Source organism: Paecilomyces variotii (genome assembly GCF_004022145.1).
Source record: "Paecilomyces variotii strain CBS 101075 chromosome Unknown C8Q69scaffold_2, whole genome shotgun sequence".
NCBI lineage: Eukaryota > Fungi > Ascomycota > Eurotiomycetes > Eurotiales > Thermoascaceae > Paecilomyces > Paecilomyces variotii.
This window is the reverse complement of record NW_021167141.1, coordinates 2,305,374-2,319,238: the sequence shown is the minus strand read 5'-3', so window position 1 is coordinate 2,319,238 and position 13,865 is coordinate 2,305,374. Positions and strand designations below refer to the sequence as shown.

The 13,865-nt window shown below is 49.9% G+C and overlaps 5 protein-coding genes and 1 non-coding gene across 6 annotated transcripts; 3 read left to right on the top strand and 3 right to left on the bottom strand.

Annotated features, from left to right (window-relative positions):
• Window positions 1-264: 264 nt before the first annotated feature.
• C8Q69DRAFT_t47 lies at window positions 265-354 on the top strand. Its single transcript has one exon. It is a non-coding gene; the product is annotated as a tRNA-Gly (tRNA).
• Window positions 355-962: 608 nt separating this feature from the next.
• Window positions 963-1,922, bottom strand: C8Q69DRAFT_516927 (hypothetical protein; the record flags this gene model as incomplete). Its single annotated transcript, XM_028633403.1, has 2 exons — window positions 1,721-1,922; window positions 963-1,667 (listed from the first exon to the last, which is right to left on the bottom strand). The coding sequence occupies exons 1-2, from the start codon at window positions 1,883-1,885 to the stop codon at window positions 963-965; spliced, it is 870 nt and encodes a 289-aa protein (XP_028487678.1). The 5' UTR covers window positions 1,886-1,922.
• Window positions 1,923-2,710: 788 nt separating this feature from the next.
• C8Q69DRAFT_496319 (major facilitator superfamily domain-containing protein) lies at window positions 2,711-5,110 on the top strand. Its single transcript, XM_028632255.1, has 3 exons — window positions 2,711-3,694; window positions 3,788-4,034; window positions 4,089-5,110. The coding sequence occupies exons 1-3, from the start codon at window positions 2,979-2,981 to the stop codon at window positions 4,983-4,985; spliced, it is 1,860 nt and encodes a 619-aa protein (XP_028487677.1). The 5' UTR covers window positions 2,711-2,978; the 3' UTR covers window positions 4,986-5,110.
• On the bottom strand, window positions 5,111-6,036 carry C8Q69DRAFT_457541 (hypothetical protein). Its single transcript, XM_028629913.1, has 2 exons — window positions 5,601-6,036; window positions 5,111-5,474 (listed from the first exon to the last, which is right to left on the bottom strand). Exons 1-2 carry the CDS (start codon window positions 5,928-5,930, stop codon window positions 5,361-5,363), a joined length of 444 nt encoding a protein of 147 aa, XP_028487676.1. The 5' UTR covers window positions 5,931-6,036; the 3' UTR covers window positions 5,111-5,360.
• Window positions 6,037-6,126: 90 nt separating this feature from the next.
• C8Q69DRAFT_457538 (phospho-2-dehydro-3-deoxyheptonate aldolase, class II) lies at window positions 6,127-8,422 on the top strand. Its single transcript, XM_028629912.1, has 6 exons — window positions 6,127-6,551; window positions 6,615-6,724; window positions 6,790-6,853; window positions 6,940-7,032; window positions 7,101-7,152; window positions 7,208-8,422. The coding sequence occupies exons 1-6, from the start codon at window positions 6,530-6,532 to the stop codon at window positions 8,307-8,309; spliced, it is 1,443 nt and encodes a 480-aa protein (XP_028487675.1). The 5' UTR covers window positions 6,127-6,529; the 3' UTR covers window positions 8,310-8,422.
• C8Q69DRAFT_457534 (hypothetical protein) lies at window positions 8,423-13,752 on the bottom strand. The gene is made up of 2 exons (XM_028629911.1): window positions 9,369-13,752; window positions 8,423-9,287 (listed from the first exon to the last, which is right to left on the bottom strand). The coding sequence occupies exons 1-2, from the start codon at window positions 13,463-13,465 to the stop codon at window positions 8,708-8,710; spliced, it is 4,677 nt and encodes a 1,558-aa protein (XP_028487674.1). The 5' UTR covers window positions 13,466-13,752; the 3' UTR covers window positions 8,423-8,707.
• Between the last annotated feature and the right edge of the window lie 113 nt (window positions 13,753-13,865).

Here is a 13,865-nt window from a genome sequence, read left to right as displayed (position 1 = left end):
GGTTCCTCCATCCACGGTTCAAAGATTATTGAACACACAGTTTCTCAAGTGGATCATACCTAGCTAAAAGAAAATTTTCGCCACTGCTACGAAGGAAGAAAAAAAAGTACTTTGATGGAAAAGTATTTAATGTGGGCTCTTACCCGGACTCCGATGTGGGACAGGACTTCTCCCTTTGAATTCGGCCTTTTCTCTTGCCGTCCTCAAATGGAGAGGAATGATAAGGATTGTGAATTGGAATAAAAGAAATAATGGAACAAAATAGCGCCGATGGTCAAGGGGTTACGATGCAGTCCTCCCATTGTCTTCTAGCTGGACTAGACTGCGGCCCGGGTTCGAATCCCGGTCGGCGCAATTGAAAGTAGAAATTACTTTTTTTTTTCATCGTGTTTGATGATGGAGTTGTTTTTTTGGAGGGGGCTGTGTGGAATTATATTGCGTTGAAAAAGAGGAATGTCTCCACTTGGGGGACCTTGTTTTTGTTTAGAAGAGTATACTACTAGCTATAGAAAGCGATAAAGGGGTCTCCATGGCCCAAAAGAATCTATAGACTATCAAATAGTCCAGTATAGCTCTAGTTCCTCTTGGAAAGGTTCAAACACGCGGCAATATTGTCAGTTGTGTGAGTGTACGGATTGCAAATTGTCATTAGAATGATGATATTGAGACTAGGTTCCGATCTTAATGGATGGTAAGATACTGAATGGCAATAAACACAGATGCTTCCCAACAGGTCCTGAAAACAGACTCGAGCTCTGTTTGGGGTATTGAAAGCCTTTCAGTCCCAGTAAACTATGTCCATCCCCTTGACCCTTATTACCCGCATGGTTTTCCAATCTCGTCAGACGGCTCCCGTCTATCAAGTATATTCGCAATGTACCGCCAATAACTGATATCGTAGGCTATTGTGAAATAAGCAGATGAACGGTTAGACTTCCAATGGAATGATTCGAGATCTCACCTCAATGCCTTGTATTACACGAAGCACAACGGATAATGCCATCTAGACACTCCCCTTTTTCTATCCTCACATTCATAGCCCCACCGCAATGTCTGCAGGAGCGACGGCCGTTCAACTTTTGCGCAAATTTGTCGAGCACAGCGTGTTTTTCTGTTTCTGTAGCCATGACTCTATCACTTTGCACTAGTTTCGCGATAACCGCGGATCCAAGGCTGCCGTGAGTATCCATAAGTTGGAAAATACTCCCCTTTTTTACAAGGGAAATAATGTTCTTTGATATGGTTTCGATAACGACGTCCCGAAGATGTAAATCATGTGGAGGTACGTAGGTCATCACTTCTTGCACTATATCGTCGAAAGCTTCGGAGTTCCAATTGGAACTTGTCCAGCTTGCGAACTGCTTACCGGCAAGAGACTTTAAAGGAGCAATGCCATACTTGTCAGCGGCTATGTAGACTCGTATGTTGTTGTATGCGATAGCCCTTTTGTCTTCAACGTCTGCCGAGCAGCCTGCATAGTCCTCGGAAACTGAGTTTTCGATGTCGGATTCACTGAGCTCAGTTTCAGGCTTCTTCGGTTCTGCATCATCGTCCATTGGAACGATGTGTCCATTTTGATTGTACTTCTGCAGGTACAGGAACGAAAGCACACGTTCAATCGTCCCAGGGTCATCATCAGGCAGGTTGACAATACGCGTCATTGATTCCTTGAACAGGTAAGTCGTGAAAGTTGGAAGAAATGCCAGTTTTGTTAACTTACTTCAAAACCAGCGTTCAGGGCACTTGCAAAGAAATGTGACTGGCTGCAGACGATGGCACGATGGACATTGAAAGTGAACCCCTGGCAAGTCACTTTCATGTCTGAGTAGTCCCCATGTAAGAGGAGCTTTTTCATTGATTCCTCGAAAGCCATTTCTGATGACATGGTGAGGATGCTTTCAGCTAAGAAAGCTCGATATCCGTCACCTTTGAAACAGGATGAAGAGATGGATGGTTGAAGACAAAGGAAGGACGCTTTGCCCTCCTTCACCTGAAGTGTTGTCTTGGAAGTGAATAATGTCGGAGCCTGCCTACAGACAGGCCTCCTGTCGGGAATCTCCCACGCCTTCTGGCTCCACACACAGAGATAAATAGGCTGAGCTAGTTGCTATAGAATTCATGCTCAGCGAGCTTCGCTCCAAGAAATAACATCGTGTGATATCTCATCGTGTTGACCATAATCATTTATCTTCTTCCCCTTAATCTACATGAGCTGGGCTCTATCTAGCAGAGTGGCTGATATAGTATGTAAGACCTGCATTGACTTCGATTCTATAGTGAGTATCATAGAAAGGGGACCACCGATACAGCGTAAACAGCAGCTGGACAGAGCTCTTTTTTCTGCCAGTTTTAGAGAACAGAACGAGTCTATCCATGAGTAGAGAAGCAGTTGATATACTCCCATCGTTGTGATAACCTGGACTAGAACCCAATTACAGAGATTTTCTCCAAGTTATTGATAATCGATTATCACAGAGATTGCTACAAGTGCCTTACGATGTTCCTCGCGATGATTATATTGCGTAGAAGCTGGTTGCTGAATGAGATCACCTCTGCGTGTTTAAGAGGATTGAATCAAAAGCGGAATGGAGGAAGCAAATAGATCCGTGAAAGCGGTTCTCCACTGCTTTAGCGAGTTCCTCTTTGCTTTCGGTTTCCACGATAGCTAACCAAATACTTAGTTTGAACTAGATCCTGCTTCGGGTTTAGTCGGTAATAGCCTTTGGACCCCTCTCGCAACATCTTGACGCCCAAAGGCGCCATTTCTATTCGTTTGTCCTGGATTTTTCCTGCGTACTGAAAAATTATATCATGTGACGAATGTGCATTTAGCCTACCTATCTATACCCGAGTCGATTTTGATAAAGAATTATTATCCGTTTACCAACGTGTATTGAACTTGCCCAAGAGCACACCCCACCCACTCATTGCTATCTACCCGGTCGGATCTGGCGGTGGACGGCGTCGAATCCAATTCTATGAGCATGACCAGGAATACCTCAGTCCTCAAAAATACAGATGATCGCGAGAATGAACCTCATACTGTAATACCGCAGGACTCCGATACCGACTCCCAAGGATTTGACCTTTCAGATCACGGAAATAGCTATGACAGTGATGACTCCTTCACACTCAATGCTGCGGAGTCGTCTCCGCGACGAAGGCTGCTCCGTCTCTCTCCAGCAATCGACCCGAACAGCCCGCGCCGTTCTTCTTTTACAGAACAAGATGAGGCACAGACAGCGGCAGCAGCAACAGATCGATCGCAGACGGAGAAGCCGGTAACATGGTCATCACTCCCGAAGAAGGGCCAGCTTGCCATCCTCACATTTGCGCGTCTGTCGGAGCCATTGACTCAAACGTCCCTGCAGGCGTATATGTTCTACCAGCTGCGGTCCTTTGATCCATCTCTGCCGGATTCGACTATTTCCTCTCAAGCTGGTATTCTGCAGGGATGCTTCACAGCTGCGCAATTCTTGACAGCGGTCTTCTGGGGACGTCTAGCGGATTCGGACTGGATGGGGAGAAAGAGAGTTCTCATGATAGGCCTATTTGGGACGTGTGTTTCGTGTCTGGGATTTGGCTTCTCGAGGTCGTTCATTGCAGCAGCTGTCTTCCGTACGATCGGTGGCGCCCTCAACAGTAATGTTGGAGTGATGAGGACAATGATAGCGGAAATCATTCAAGAAAAAAAGTACGTCTTGCCGTCTGTGACAAGAGGAAATGCTCTCGACTCTTACAGACAAGCCATTTCATTCCAAATACGCAAGAAGCTAATTGAGGACAGGTACCAGTCACGAGCATTCTTGATCTTGCCCATGTGCTTTAATGTCGGCGTAATCATTGGGCCCATCCTCGGTGGTATCCTGGCAGATCCAGTGAAAAGATATGGTTCACTACTCGGCCCCGGATCGCTGCTTGGGGGGAAGGATGGTGTCTGGTGGATGCAGCATTGGCCGTATGCTCTGCCAAATGTCGTCAGCGCGATATTCATATTCGCATCGTTCCTAGCCATTCTGCTTGGGCTCGACGAGGTAGGTTATGCACCAGCTTTCAATCTCAGTCTGCAAACCCCTAACCAGCATTAGACACATGAAGTTGCAAGGTATAAGACCGACCCCGGACGTAAATTGGGTAAAATCATAGCGAGACGTGTCTTTCGCAGGCATCCTCGCCACTACGAACCTCTTGCAACTGAAGCTGATGCTACGACGTCCATCGACTTGGAAGGTAGTACGGGCTATAGATCTGTGCCACCCAGTCCTGCCCAACCAAGGCACACTCAACCTAAGAAACGCAATTTACGTGAGCTACGGAGGAAGAACGTCCTTCTAACCCTCCTAACGCATTTCCTGCTGGCGTTTCACACCAGTGCATTCAATAATATGATTTTCGTCTTCTTACCGATGCCACGCATGCCCCCAAGCAGCAGACATGGCTTGCACTTCAGCGGCGGTCTTGGACTGTCTAGTGAGCGTGTTGGTCTTGCCACCGCTGTTATTGGGCTCATCGGTCTGCCTTTGCAGATATTCGTGTATCCCAGAGTGCAGTCATACCTTGGAACGTTGAAGTCGTACCGCACGTTTCTCCCCTTTTCGCCTGTTGCGTACATGCTCATGCCATTCCTCGTGCTCATACCGACCAAGCCATGGCTAGTCTGGCCAGCCTTTACAATCGTTGTCGGCTTGCAGGTGATCTCGAGAACATTTGCTCTCCCTGCTAACATCATCCTTGTCAATAACTCTGTCTCGGAACGTGCGGTCCTCGGGACACTGCACGGCATTGCGCAAAGTATCTCGAGTGCTGCACGCACTATGGGCCCGGTCATTGGAGGTTGGGGACTGGGAATGGGATTGAAGCACAATATTATCGGCGCTATTTGGTGGGCGCTGGCAGCAGAAGCACTGCTGGGTTGGGTATTCACATGGACTATCGAAGAAGGGAAAGGGATTGAGAGAAAGCCAACAACTGAGGAGCAGAGGTAATAGAGAATTCACTTCTGTGCCGTTTATGCCTTTTTGCCCTGGACATATATGTACATATGTATATAAATGGGTCACCTACCTTGGTATTAGCGATCGAAACGAATAGATGATGAGTTACGTTTTCACATTGTTGAATCGCTTGGCCGTAAATCAATTAATCTTTTTGGTAGCTATACTATAACCAATAAACGCCAACAATCTTGATAAACCAAGTTGGTAAAGAGTCGCTTGCTAATTTAATGACATCCTGTACGCTCATTTCATCCTCATTGTATCTGCGAACATTTTATAAAACATTCGCTGTCCCTGTCCACCTGGTCGCTCGATATCCCTTTCGTGTAGGCGTCTATTTGTATGGGACATTGTATATGGAAATCAGTTTGCCGTGACGGAAGGAGAGACGAAAGCCTTGATAGCCTTGATGACATCGGCATCGTGGGCCTGGAGAAGCTCCGTAGCCTTGTTCTTCTTGAGGTCCAGTTCTGCGACCTGATAATAAAAAGCTCCAGTCAGTAACAGTATGATCAACAAGCTCAATGGACAGATAAAACAGGCACTATGCAATCGACCTCCACCTTTCACACGATTGAGAGGAACTCGGAATATAACACTCACCAAGAAATTCACATCCTCCGCCGCAACCTTGACTGTTTTCTTCTTTTGAGCCTCCGCCTCTTTCTTCTGCGCGTCTGCCTTCTTCGCAGTATCCGTGCTCTTCGCAGCTGTTCCTCCTCCTGCAACGATCTCTAGCCGACTCATCGCCTTACCAAGGGCCTCCTGGTCCGCGGAAGAAGGAAGCTTGGAGCCCGCATCGGTGTCTGCTTGGGAGATCTCATTGTCGTTTAGGGAAGAGAGCGCGGCGGCGGCTTTGCGGTCTTCCGCGTTGCTGGGGACCTCCGCAGCTTCGGGGTCGGGTCTAGCGGCAGAGGGGATTGGTTCAGCCATATTGGATGTAGTATGAGAGATTAATATGCTTCTTGTATCTTATGCAGAGATGTGGGAGGTGGAAATGAGTCAATGGGCATACAAGATAGTAAGTAAGTAAAGTAATAGTAGTTGCTAAGAAGCTCCTTCGATGAGCGCAGCGGGCGGGGAGAAGCTCGAAATTACCATATCGGGTTAGCTCCTCCGATAAGTGGTGCTCTCCAAATCGCCGTCATTAATTAATTAATTCTCTAGTTAAGTTACACATTCTTTGCGCGCATTGCATCTCTCCAGATCTCAGGAGGTCTTTGCACTTGGACGGTCGAATATTCCGAGTCGCATTCGTGGCTTCATTATTGCGAGACGAAAGCCCCGTTGCCAACTCCTTGCTACACCTTCATAGTATCTTGTGTCGTACTTTTTGGTCGCGGAAAAAATTCCAGGGTTTAGTTAACCCTGGTGACCGTTTGCAGAACTCAGGTTCTGAAGAATTGGGCCTTACCTGCTGAGATCTGTCATTTTGCGCATTATAACTGTTGCTTGAGAGAGGACCATCAACTTTCGAATTGGTTTCATTGCAGCAGAAGGAAACGAGTGCCCCTCATCGGCCGATTTGAGTCATGGCGGACTGGAACCCAACTTGTACGTCGCTTTTCTCAGCAATCACACCCATTGCCCTCTCATACTAATGTATCGCTTCTGCAGCGTGGACTACGAAGCCAATCAAGCAAGATGTCACATACGAAGACGCCGAAGGCGTGCAGACTGCGCTCACGAAGCTGCAGCAACTACCGCCGCTGGTAACCCCGCAGGAGGTGCGCTATTGTCCTCAAAAAAGCAGCAGATGTGGATTGTAAAGGCTTACAGTGTGGTGGAACAGATCGTCAATCTTAAGAAGAGTTTAAGGAATGTCGCTTTGGGAAAAGCCTTCGTTCTTCAGGGAGGTTCGTCTAGTCGTCGTCTTCTTGTGACTCCATTGTCGCCCTACAAATCCCCGTCCGGATACTTACGGCTATGTGCGGATATACAGGAGACTGCGCTGAACTATTCGACTACTGCAACCAGGAGATGATCGAGGCCAAGGTCAAACTCCTGTTACAGATGAGTCTGATTTTGATTTGGGGTAATTCAATTCAAGCCCTGAAAATAATGACTATTCGGTCTGGAGCTAAGCTAATAATATCTCCTTAGGAGCCAACAAACCTGTGGTCCGTATAGCTCGAATTGCAGGCCAGTTTGCCAAGTGAGTAGCCAAACCAGCCCTGATATCACACACGGTTAATTAAATACATTCAAAGACCTCGTTCGAGCCCCATGGAAACCATCAATGGTGTCACGATGCCTTCTTTCCGAGGAGACAATATCAACGGCTATCCCGCAGACGCCATTTCTCGAAGACCAGACCCATCCCGACTGGTCTCTGCATACTTCCACTCCGCCGCAACACTCAACTACCTCCGCGCGTCCCTGACATCCGGTCTTGCGGACCTGCACTCTCCCCTAGACTGGGGCCTTGGCCATGTGGCCAGCCCATCAATCAAAGAGAAGTACGAACGGATAGTCAACCGCGTCACGGACTCATTACGGTTCATGCGCACAGTCGGCCTCGACACAGCCAGAGGCATCGAAACCGTCGACATCTACACAAGTCACGAAGGTCTCCTTCTCGAATACGAACAGAGCCTAACCCGTCTCCTCCGCCACCCACCCAACGCTCTGCCTGAATCCGATCTCACATCCCCATCCACTCGCAAGGCCTCTATCGCCTCAACATCCGGAACCCCTCCACCAAGAGGCTACTACGCCACCTCCGCTCACTTCCTCTGGATCGGCGACCGCACTCGCCAGCTCACAGGCGCCCACGTCGAGTTCTTCCGCGGTCTATGTAACCCAATCGGCATCAAGATCGGACCCAGCATGGCTCCCGACGAACTCGTCGCTCTCCTCGACGTCGTCAATCCAACAAAGGAAATCGGAAAAGTCACCCTCATCTCGCGCTACGGCGCAAAGAAAATCGCCGACCACCTCCCCGCTCATATCGCCGCCGTTCAGAAATCAGGCCACATACCCGTCTGGCAATGCGATCCCATGCACGGAAACACCCAGACGACCCCGTCGGGTGTGAAGACGCGCCACTTTAGCGATATCCTCTCTGAATTGAAGCAGGCGCTCGCTATCCATCGTGAAGCGGGCTCTTTCCTCGGCGGTATGCATCTCGAATTGACCGGTGAGGCCGTCACGGAGTGTGTGGGTGGTGCGGGTGGTTTGACTGAGGAGGGTCTGAGTGAGAGGTACACGACATTCTGTGATCCGCGCTTGAATGAGAAGCAGGCTTTGGAGCTGGCGTTCCTTGTTGCTGGGTTCTATCGCGAGGAGATGGAAGAGAGTAATCCTATTTAAGAGAGAATATTGTCATCTATCTCTTGGATCTGTTTGTATACGTTCTATTAAAAAAGAAAAGAGGAAGGCGAGTGGGAAAAGTTATGAAAAATGAAGATATGATAGAGACATAAAACAGCTGTTTGTCTAAATTGATTACCAAAACTAGTGAAAAACCAAGCCCTGCCCCGTAATCCAACCCCTAGGTCCTAACCAATCTAATCTAATCCAATGCACATCTTGCTGTTTCCTGAAACGCCAAATCCTTTGCACTGTGGAGGGACAAGTACTCGAAACAACCCATGTCTCAACACAAAACATGATATAGACACCTTAGAGCACGCGCCAGAGCGGGTATCAACGGAAGATCTGAACAAAAGAAGTAATGTAGTACACACACAGGGAGAGAAAGAAGACTCTTATTTCTTGAGAGGACTTTCGCGTCTCGGTTTGAAGGCTAGACTCTTCCGCCTAGCAGCTTCCAGTTTGGCTCTCAGTTTCGAGCTAGATTCGTCTTCAATTCGTCCACTGATCGGGAATAGACCCTCTCGCGTCTGCTTGGGTGGGCAGGTCTGCTGGACCAGCTTTGCTCCCTTGGAGAGGTAATACGGAGTGGTTGGGGAGAAGCTGCTCGGATCAAAGTCGAAGTTGAAATCGAACCCGCTTTGCCCCGGAGTGCTAGGTTGCTGCGATAGTCTCCGGCTGGATCCTGAGAAGGTATCTTTGGCTGGTGTCGAGAAAGTGTCTTGGTAGTTAGGAGACTGCTTGGCTGGTGAAGGGGGAGTGAGCCTGATGAACTCCCGCACTGACTCCCGGTCTACACCGGAAACTCGACCAGCGCGAGGGTAGGTAGGTCCATCCGCTTTCACCAAGGTTCCATTGACGTTGCTCAAGCTTCGAGGCTGCATGCTCTTTCTCCGTTTGGCACCACCACGGGGAATGATGGAACTATCAACAAGGTAGTGGGCCTCGTCCAGCCATCGATTCTCTCTCTCGCAGCTAAAGAATAGTTAGCATTTTGCTTTCGATTACCCCAGATTTCCTTCTTGCGGCTAGAAGGAACCGATAAGGGAGACTTACTCAAGGACCCAGGATACGCCAACACACTTCACAAGGCCGCCTGCTTGTCGCACCTTCTCGAGAGTCCGCACACCGCCGTCCTTGTAGATGACATGCGTGATGCCGACCCTGTTTTCCTTTGGTTCAGCTCCGTCGACCGGGGACAAGCTAGCTCTGGGATTCCAAGACCAAGATTTGACACATCTAGCACCCATCTGGGTGAGGAGTTCAATGAATATACCACTCGCGTCTTCTCCTTCAGTCGTATGGACATCCACGAACGCCGTGACGCCCTTGAGGACTTGTGGTACGTCTGCAGCATCCTGGAAAGGGTCGACCGGAGAGCTGACTCTTCTTGACTTTGCACTGGTTGGTGGGTCGTCGGCACGGGCCGGCTCGTCGGTTTGATCACAGTACTCCGGTTGAGATGGTCTCAAAGCAAGGCTGTGCTTACGAGGCGACACAGCCGGAGAAGTCTGGCTTTTGGTCATTGCAGCCCGAATTCTCGGGGACGCTCGAGTGGCCGGTCCAGAGGAAAGTGACCTCGCTCTTTTCCTGGATACCTTCAGCGGCGACACCACGCCTTCTGGTCTCAAAGGAACCTTGGACACAGTGTGCACTGTGCGCAAATGACCAGGAGTAGCTCTCTTTGGAGTACTGGGAAGCGATAACGCAGCCATTTCATCATTTTCCTTGTCTTCCTCAGCAGACGGGAGAGGCTCTGCCGGTTCATCTTCTTGTTCAGAAGCTGTATCTTTGTCCCAAGCTTCCACGTTCTCCTCGGACTGTAGAAGTATGTCCTGGTTTAATGACTCCTGGATAGAGTGCACTAGCTCATCAGTGATATGTTCCTCAGGTTCTTGGAGAAGGTCCTCATTCTCTAGTTCTGGTGCCTCATCTGCATCTGAGTAAACGTGTGCATCGCTGGGTGCGTTATCGGCCTCAGCCTTGTCTAGAGACTCCGTATTGTCGAGCTCACGGACCGGAGAAGGGGCGTCTGGGATTTCGGCCACAGAAGGCGCGCTCGTAGCCTCTTGCTCAACTTCCAACGACTCCAAGTTAAACATAGAAAGCCCGAGCGAAGATCTCCTGAAAGTTGACGAGCTCTTCCTCAGTCGGTATCGATGATCGTGTGTCGACTTCCGAGTAGATGCTAAAGAACTTCTTGAGTTTCCAGCAAGAGAGAAAACTCCTCGGCGCCGAGGACGTCTGGGCTGGGACTCCACTGGGGTGCTGGCTTTCCACTCGCTGAGCTGCGCGGCCAACGGAGTAAATCCTAAATCTGCGCCGTCTTCGTCTCCTTGGATGATGGTGTCTTCATTATATCTCTGGCGAACAGAACCAGGCGTTGCCGGTTGCACAAAGACTTGGCTTCGGCGAGCCCGTTTGGCATCAAACAGCAAGGTATCCACAACAGGGTCGGTGTCAGACTCTGCATCATCTTCCTCACGAGGCTCATATGTAACTTCCTTAGCAGGAGACATGGTCGGTGAGGGCTGAATATGTTGAGGCTCATGTTGTACCTCCTCCATGTTTTCCTCTGTTTCGTAGGAATGGTGCACAGATGAGGCAGGGGAGCTGAGGTGAATCATTCTGGCCTCAGAGAATGGCGAGGGAAAACCTGTCTGTTCAACGGCCGGGCTCATGTTTTCCTGATTCTCTAGGTGTTTTTCTAGGATTAGGGACGGCTCTTCGCCTTCTTCCTCGGCCTGTATCACTTCCTGTTCTTCGGAGCCTTCGTTGTCGTCGACGCCTTCTTCGATTTCAAATGTCGTGGGTTCACGATATGGTGAAGGGATACCGGAGTCACTCATGACAGCATCATCCCCTGCGTCTTCGACATCCATGGACTCTTCCGTAATTTGCTCAGGTTGTTCAACAGCTTCTTCATCTTCGTGCTGTTCCTCCTGAAGCATCTCTTCCTTTGTGAGGCTCTGACGCTCCGGTACATCTTCTTGCATTTCCATCTCAGGCTCAGGCGATGACCTAGCATGTTGCTCAACGGGACGGTCGACTGCATCATCAAGGCATGGTTCTTCAGCTGCTAGCTCATGCAATTCCTCGGGTCCATTTGTTTCTTCATTTTCTTCCTCCCGCTCCTCTTCTTGCCCTTCTTCGCCATCCTTTTGGGCGGGTCCTCCTCTTGCAGGGCTATTGCGGTCTATGAGATGCTCCTGTCCCTCGAACACCTCAAGATTGAGGGACGGCGATGAGAGATGTAGTTCTTCAATGACGACATTTTCATTTTCGCCGTTGGTCTCAAGCGGCACTTCTATTATTTGGTATGGTTCTTCGGTGTCTTGTTCGTCCTGCGCTTCCTCGACTTCAAAGTGATGGTGGCGGAGTTCATTTTGTTGCATTTCCACCTCAGCGGGCTCGACTGGCTCTTCCAAATCCTCTTCTTCTGCTTCAGTAGTGACATGCTGCTGTTGTGGCATTTCTTCATCTTCCATATTGAGTGCCTCCTCTTCAGTCTCCACAGGGGCATCCACAAATGGGTCATCGAGCCAGACTTCACCATCAGAAGTCTTCGCTTGAACCGATTCACTTCTTCGATAACCGATTGGACGAGGGGATCCATCGTCGCGATGGCCAGAAATCATATCAGTTTCCGCAGCGTCCTCGTTGTCTCCCATCTTGTGGAAACGGTCCTTTTCAGGTGACAGGGCCAGTTTAAATGGAGAGCATACACGCTTAGCCGGGCTCTTCAAGAGAGACAGCTTGAATGGCGAAGAGCTAGGAGAGTTGCCGGCGGGCTGTTTGAAGAGGGGACCTTTCTTCGGGGAGGCCTTCAGGGGCGAAGCCCGTAAAGCAGCGGGCTCCGGATGAGCGCTAGGGTCAGCCTGATCTTTGTTCAAAATCATAGCTCGGCGAGGGGTCTCCTTCATCGTGAAGTGGAAGGGTGAAGATGGAAGCCTCCTAGCAGGACTGGCCATGAAGCGCGCATCGCCAAATTCGACAGGGCGGTTCGATCTCAGGGTGGCATTTTCATTGTTTTCAATGTCTTCAGAAGCCCTGGGCCTTGGCGAAAAGGCAGGAGCGGCAAAGTTGATTCTTTTAATGGGAGAAGCAAGCACTGTGTTTTCAGAGTGCCTAATAGGAGATTTGACAAGCGCTTTCTCCTCGACCTTTGCACTGCTCAACTCGTCATCGTCCGGGTTATCAGAGCCAGCATGAGAGCTTGACTTGGCAACCTGCGTAGCCTTCTTTGGTGACAGAGGCTGGACAGTGTCCTTGGCAGCTGCAGGCTTGCGTCCCCGGCCAGAACCAGCTGCCTTGCGGACAGGCTTTGCTTTCAACCCTGACTGCATAGTTGAAGCCGCAGTTGATTTCTTTGCCGGGACAGATTCAGCCACCACAGGGATGTCATCATCGGAATCGATAAGGTCCTGGAAAGTAACCTTCTTTTTCTTTGCTGGCTCCTTCAGAAAACTCGACTTCACACTGGACAAAGAGCTCAGCGTAGTCCCACGGCCTGTTTGCCTTGCTTCAGTATTTGCAGTCGCTGCAGTCCGCGTCGTCGTAACCTTTCGCTGCGTGCCCGCGCCAGCACCGGCCGCAGGAGCCTTCGGTGCATTCAACCTCGGGCGACCTCTCGGTCTAGGGGCAGCCACTTCTGGTGGTGTACTGCTCTCTTTCTCAACAGGCTTCGTTTTCGGTGGTCGACCAACTTTCCTCTTCGGAATTTCCGGTTGTGCCAATTCGTCATCATCATCGCTGTCAATCTGCGCATTGCTCTTCGCAGTCTTCGTAACCCGACTAGTCGCCTTCGTAGTCGTAGCAGCTGCCCTTCCCACGGTAGAAGAAGCAGGCTTCGTCTTCTGCTTCGCGACAATCGACCCAATCTCATCATCCGTCATATCATCATCGTCATTGTCATTATTAACCACCACATTGTTCCTCTTCGCAACGCTAGACGCCGTCGGTTTCAGCACCGTACTCTTCTTCGGTTCCGCAGTAGTGCGTGCCTTGGGTGGTCTCCCTCTCCGTGGTTTCGAAAGCGCAGCAGCTTTCGCATCTGCTGCTGCTGCCGTTGTTGCAGTTTCCGTAGCGCGCGGTCTACCACGACCTGCCCGCGGGGGCGACGAGGACGCGGGTATATTCGCTGCGCGCGCCATTTTGGTCCGTTATATTCTGATTTCAATATCGCTGGGGAATGTCGGTTAGTATACAATCGCCGACTCGGTTTCGTCGGGCATCGGGCGTTGTTGAAAATCGTCGAAGCGTCAGAAATCAGGAGGTCGTTGTTATTCGATTCATTCCTTTCTTCTGGATAGATAGAAAGTATCAGACGAAATGGCGTAGTTGGTTGTCGATTTCAGCTCTCGCAGCCGTAGTGATCAGCTGCATTGGCGTGATATGATAGCTGAAAGTACAAAGGATGCAGCTAAAACTGAAATCGTGGAGCTGGTGATAACAAACGTCAAGCGGGCACGAGGATTGGCGTTTGTTTGTCTTTCCGTTTTGGGACGGCGATCACGGGTCGTTGCCCCGACAACATTTAGCCGAGGCGAAATG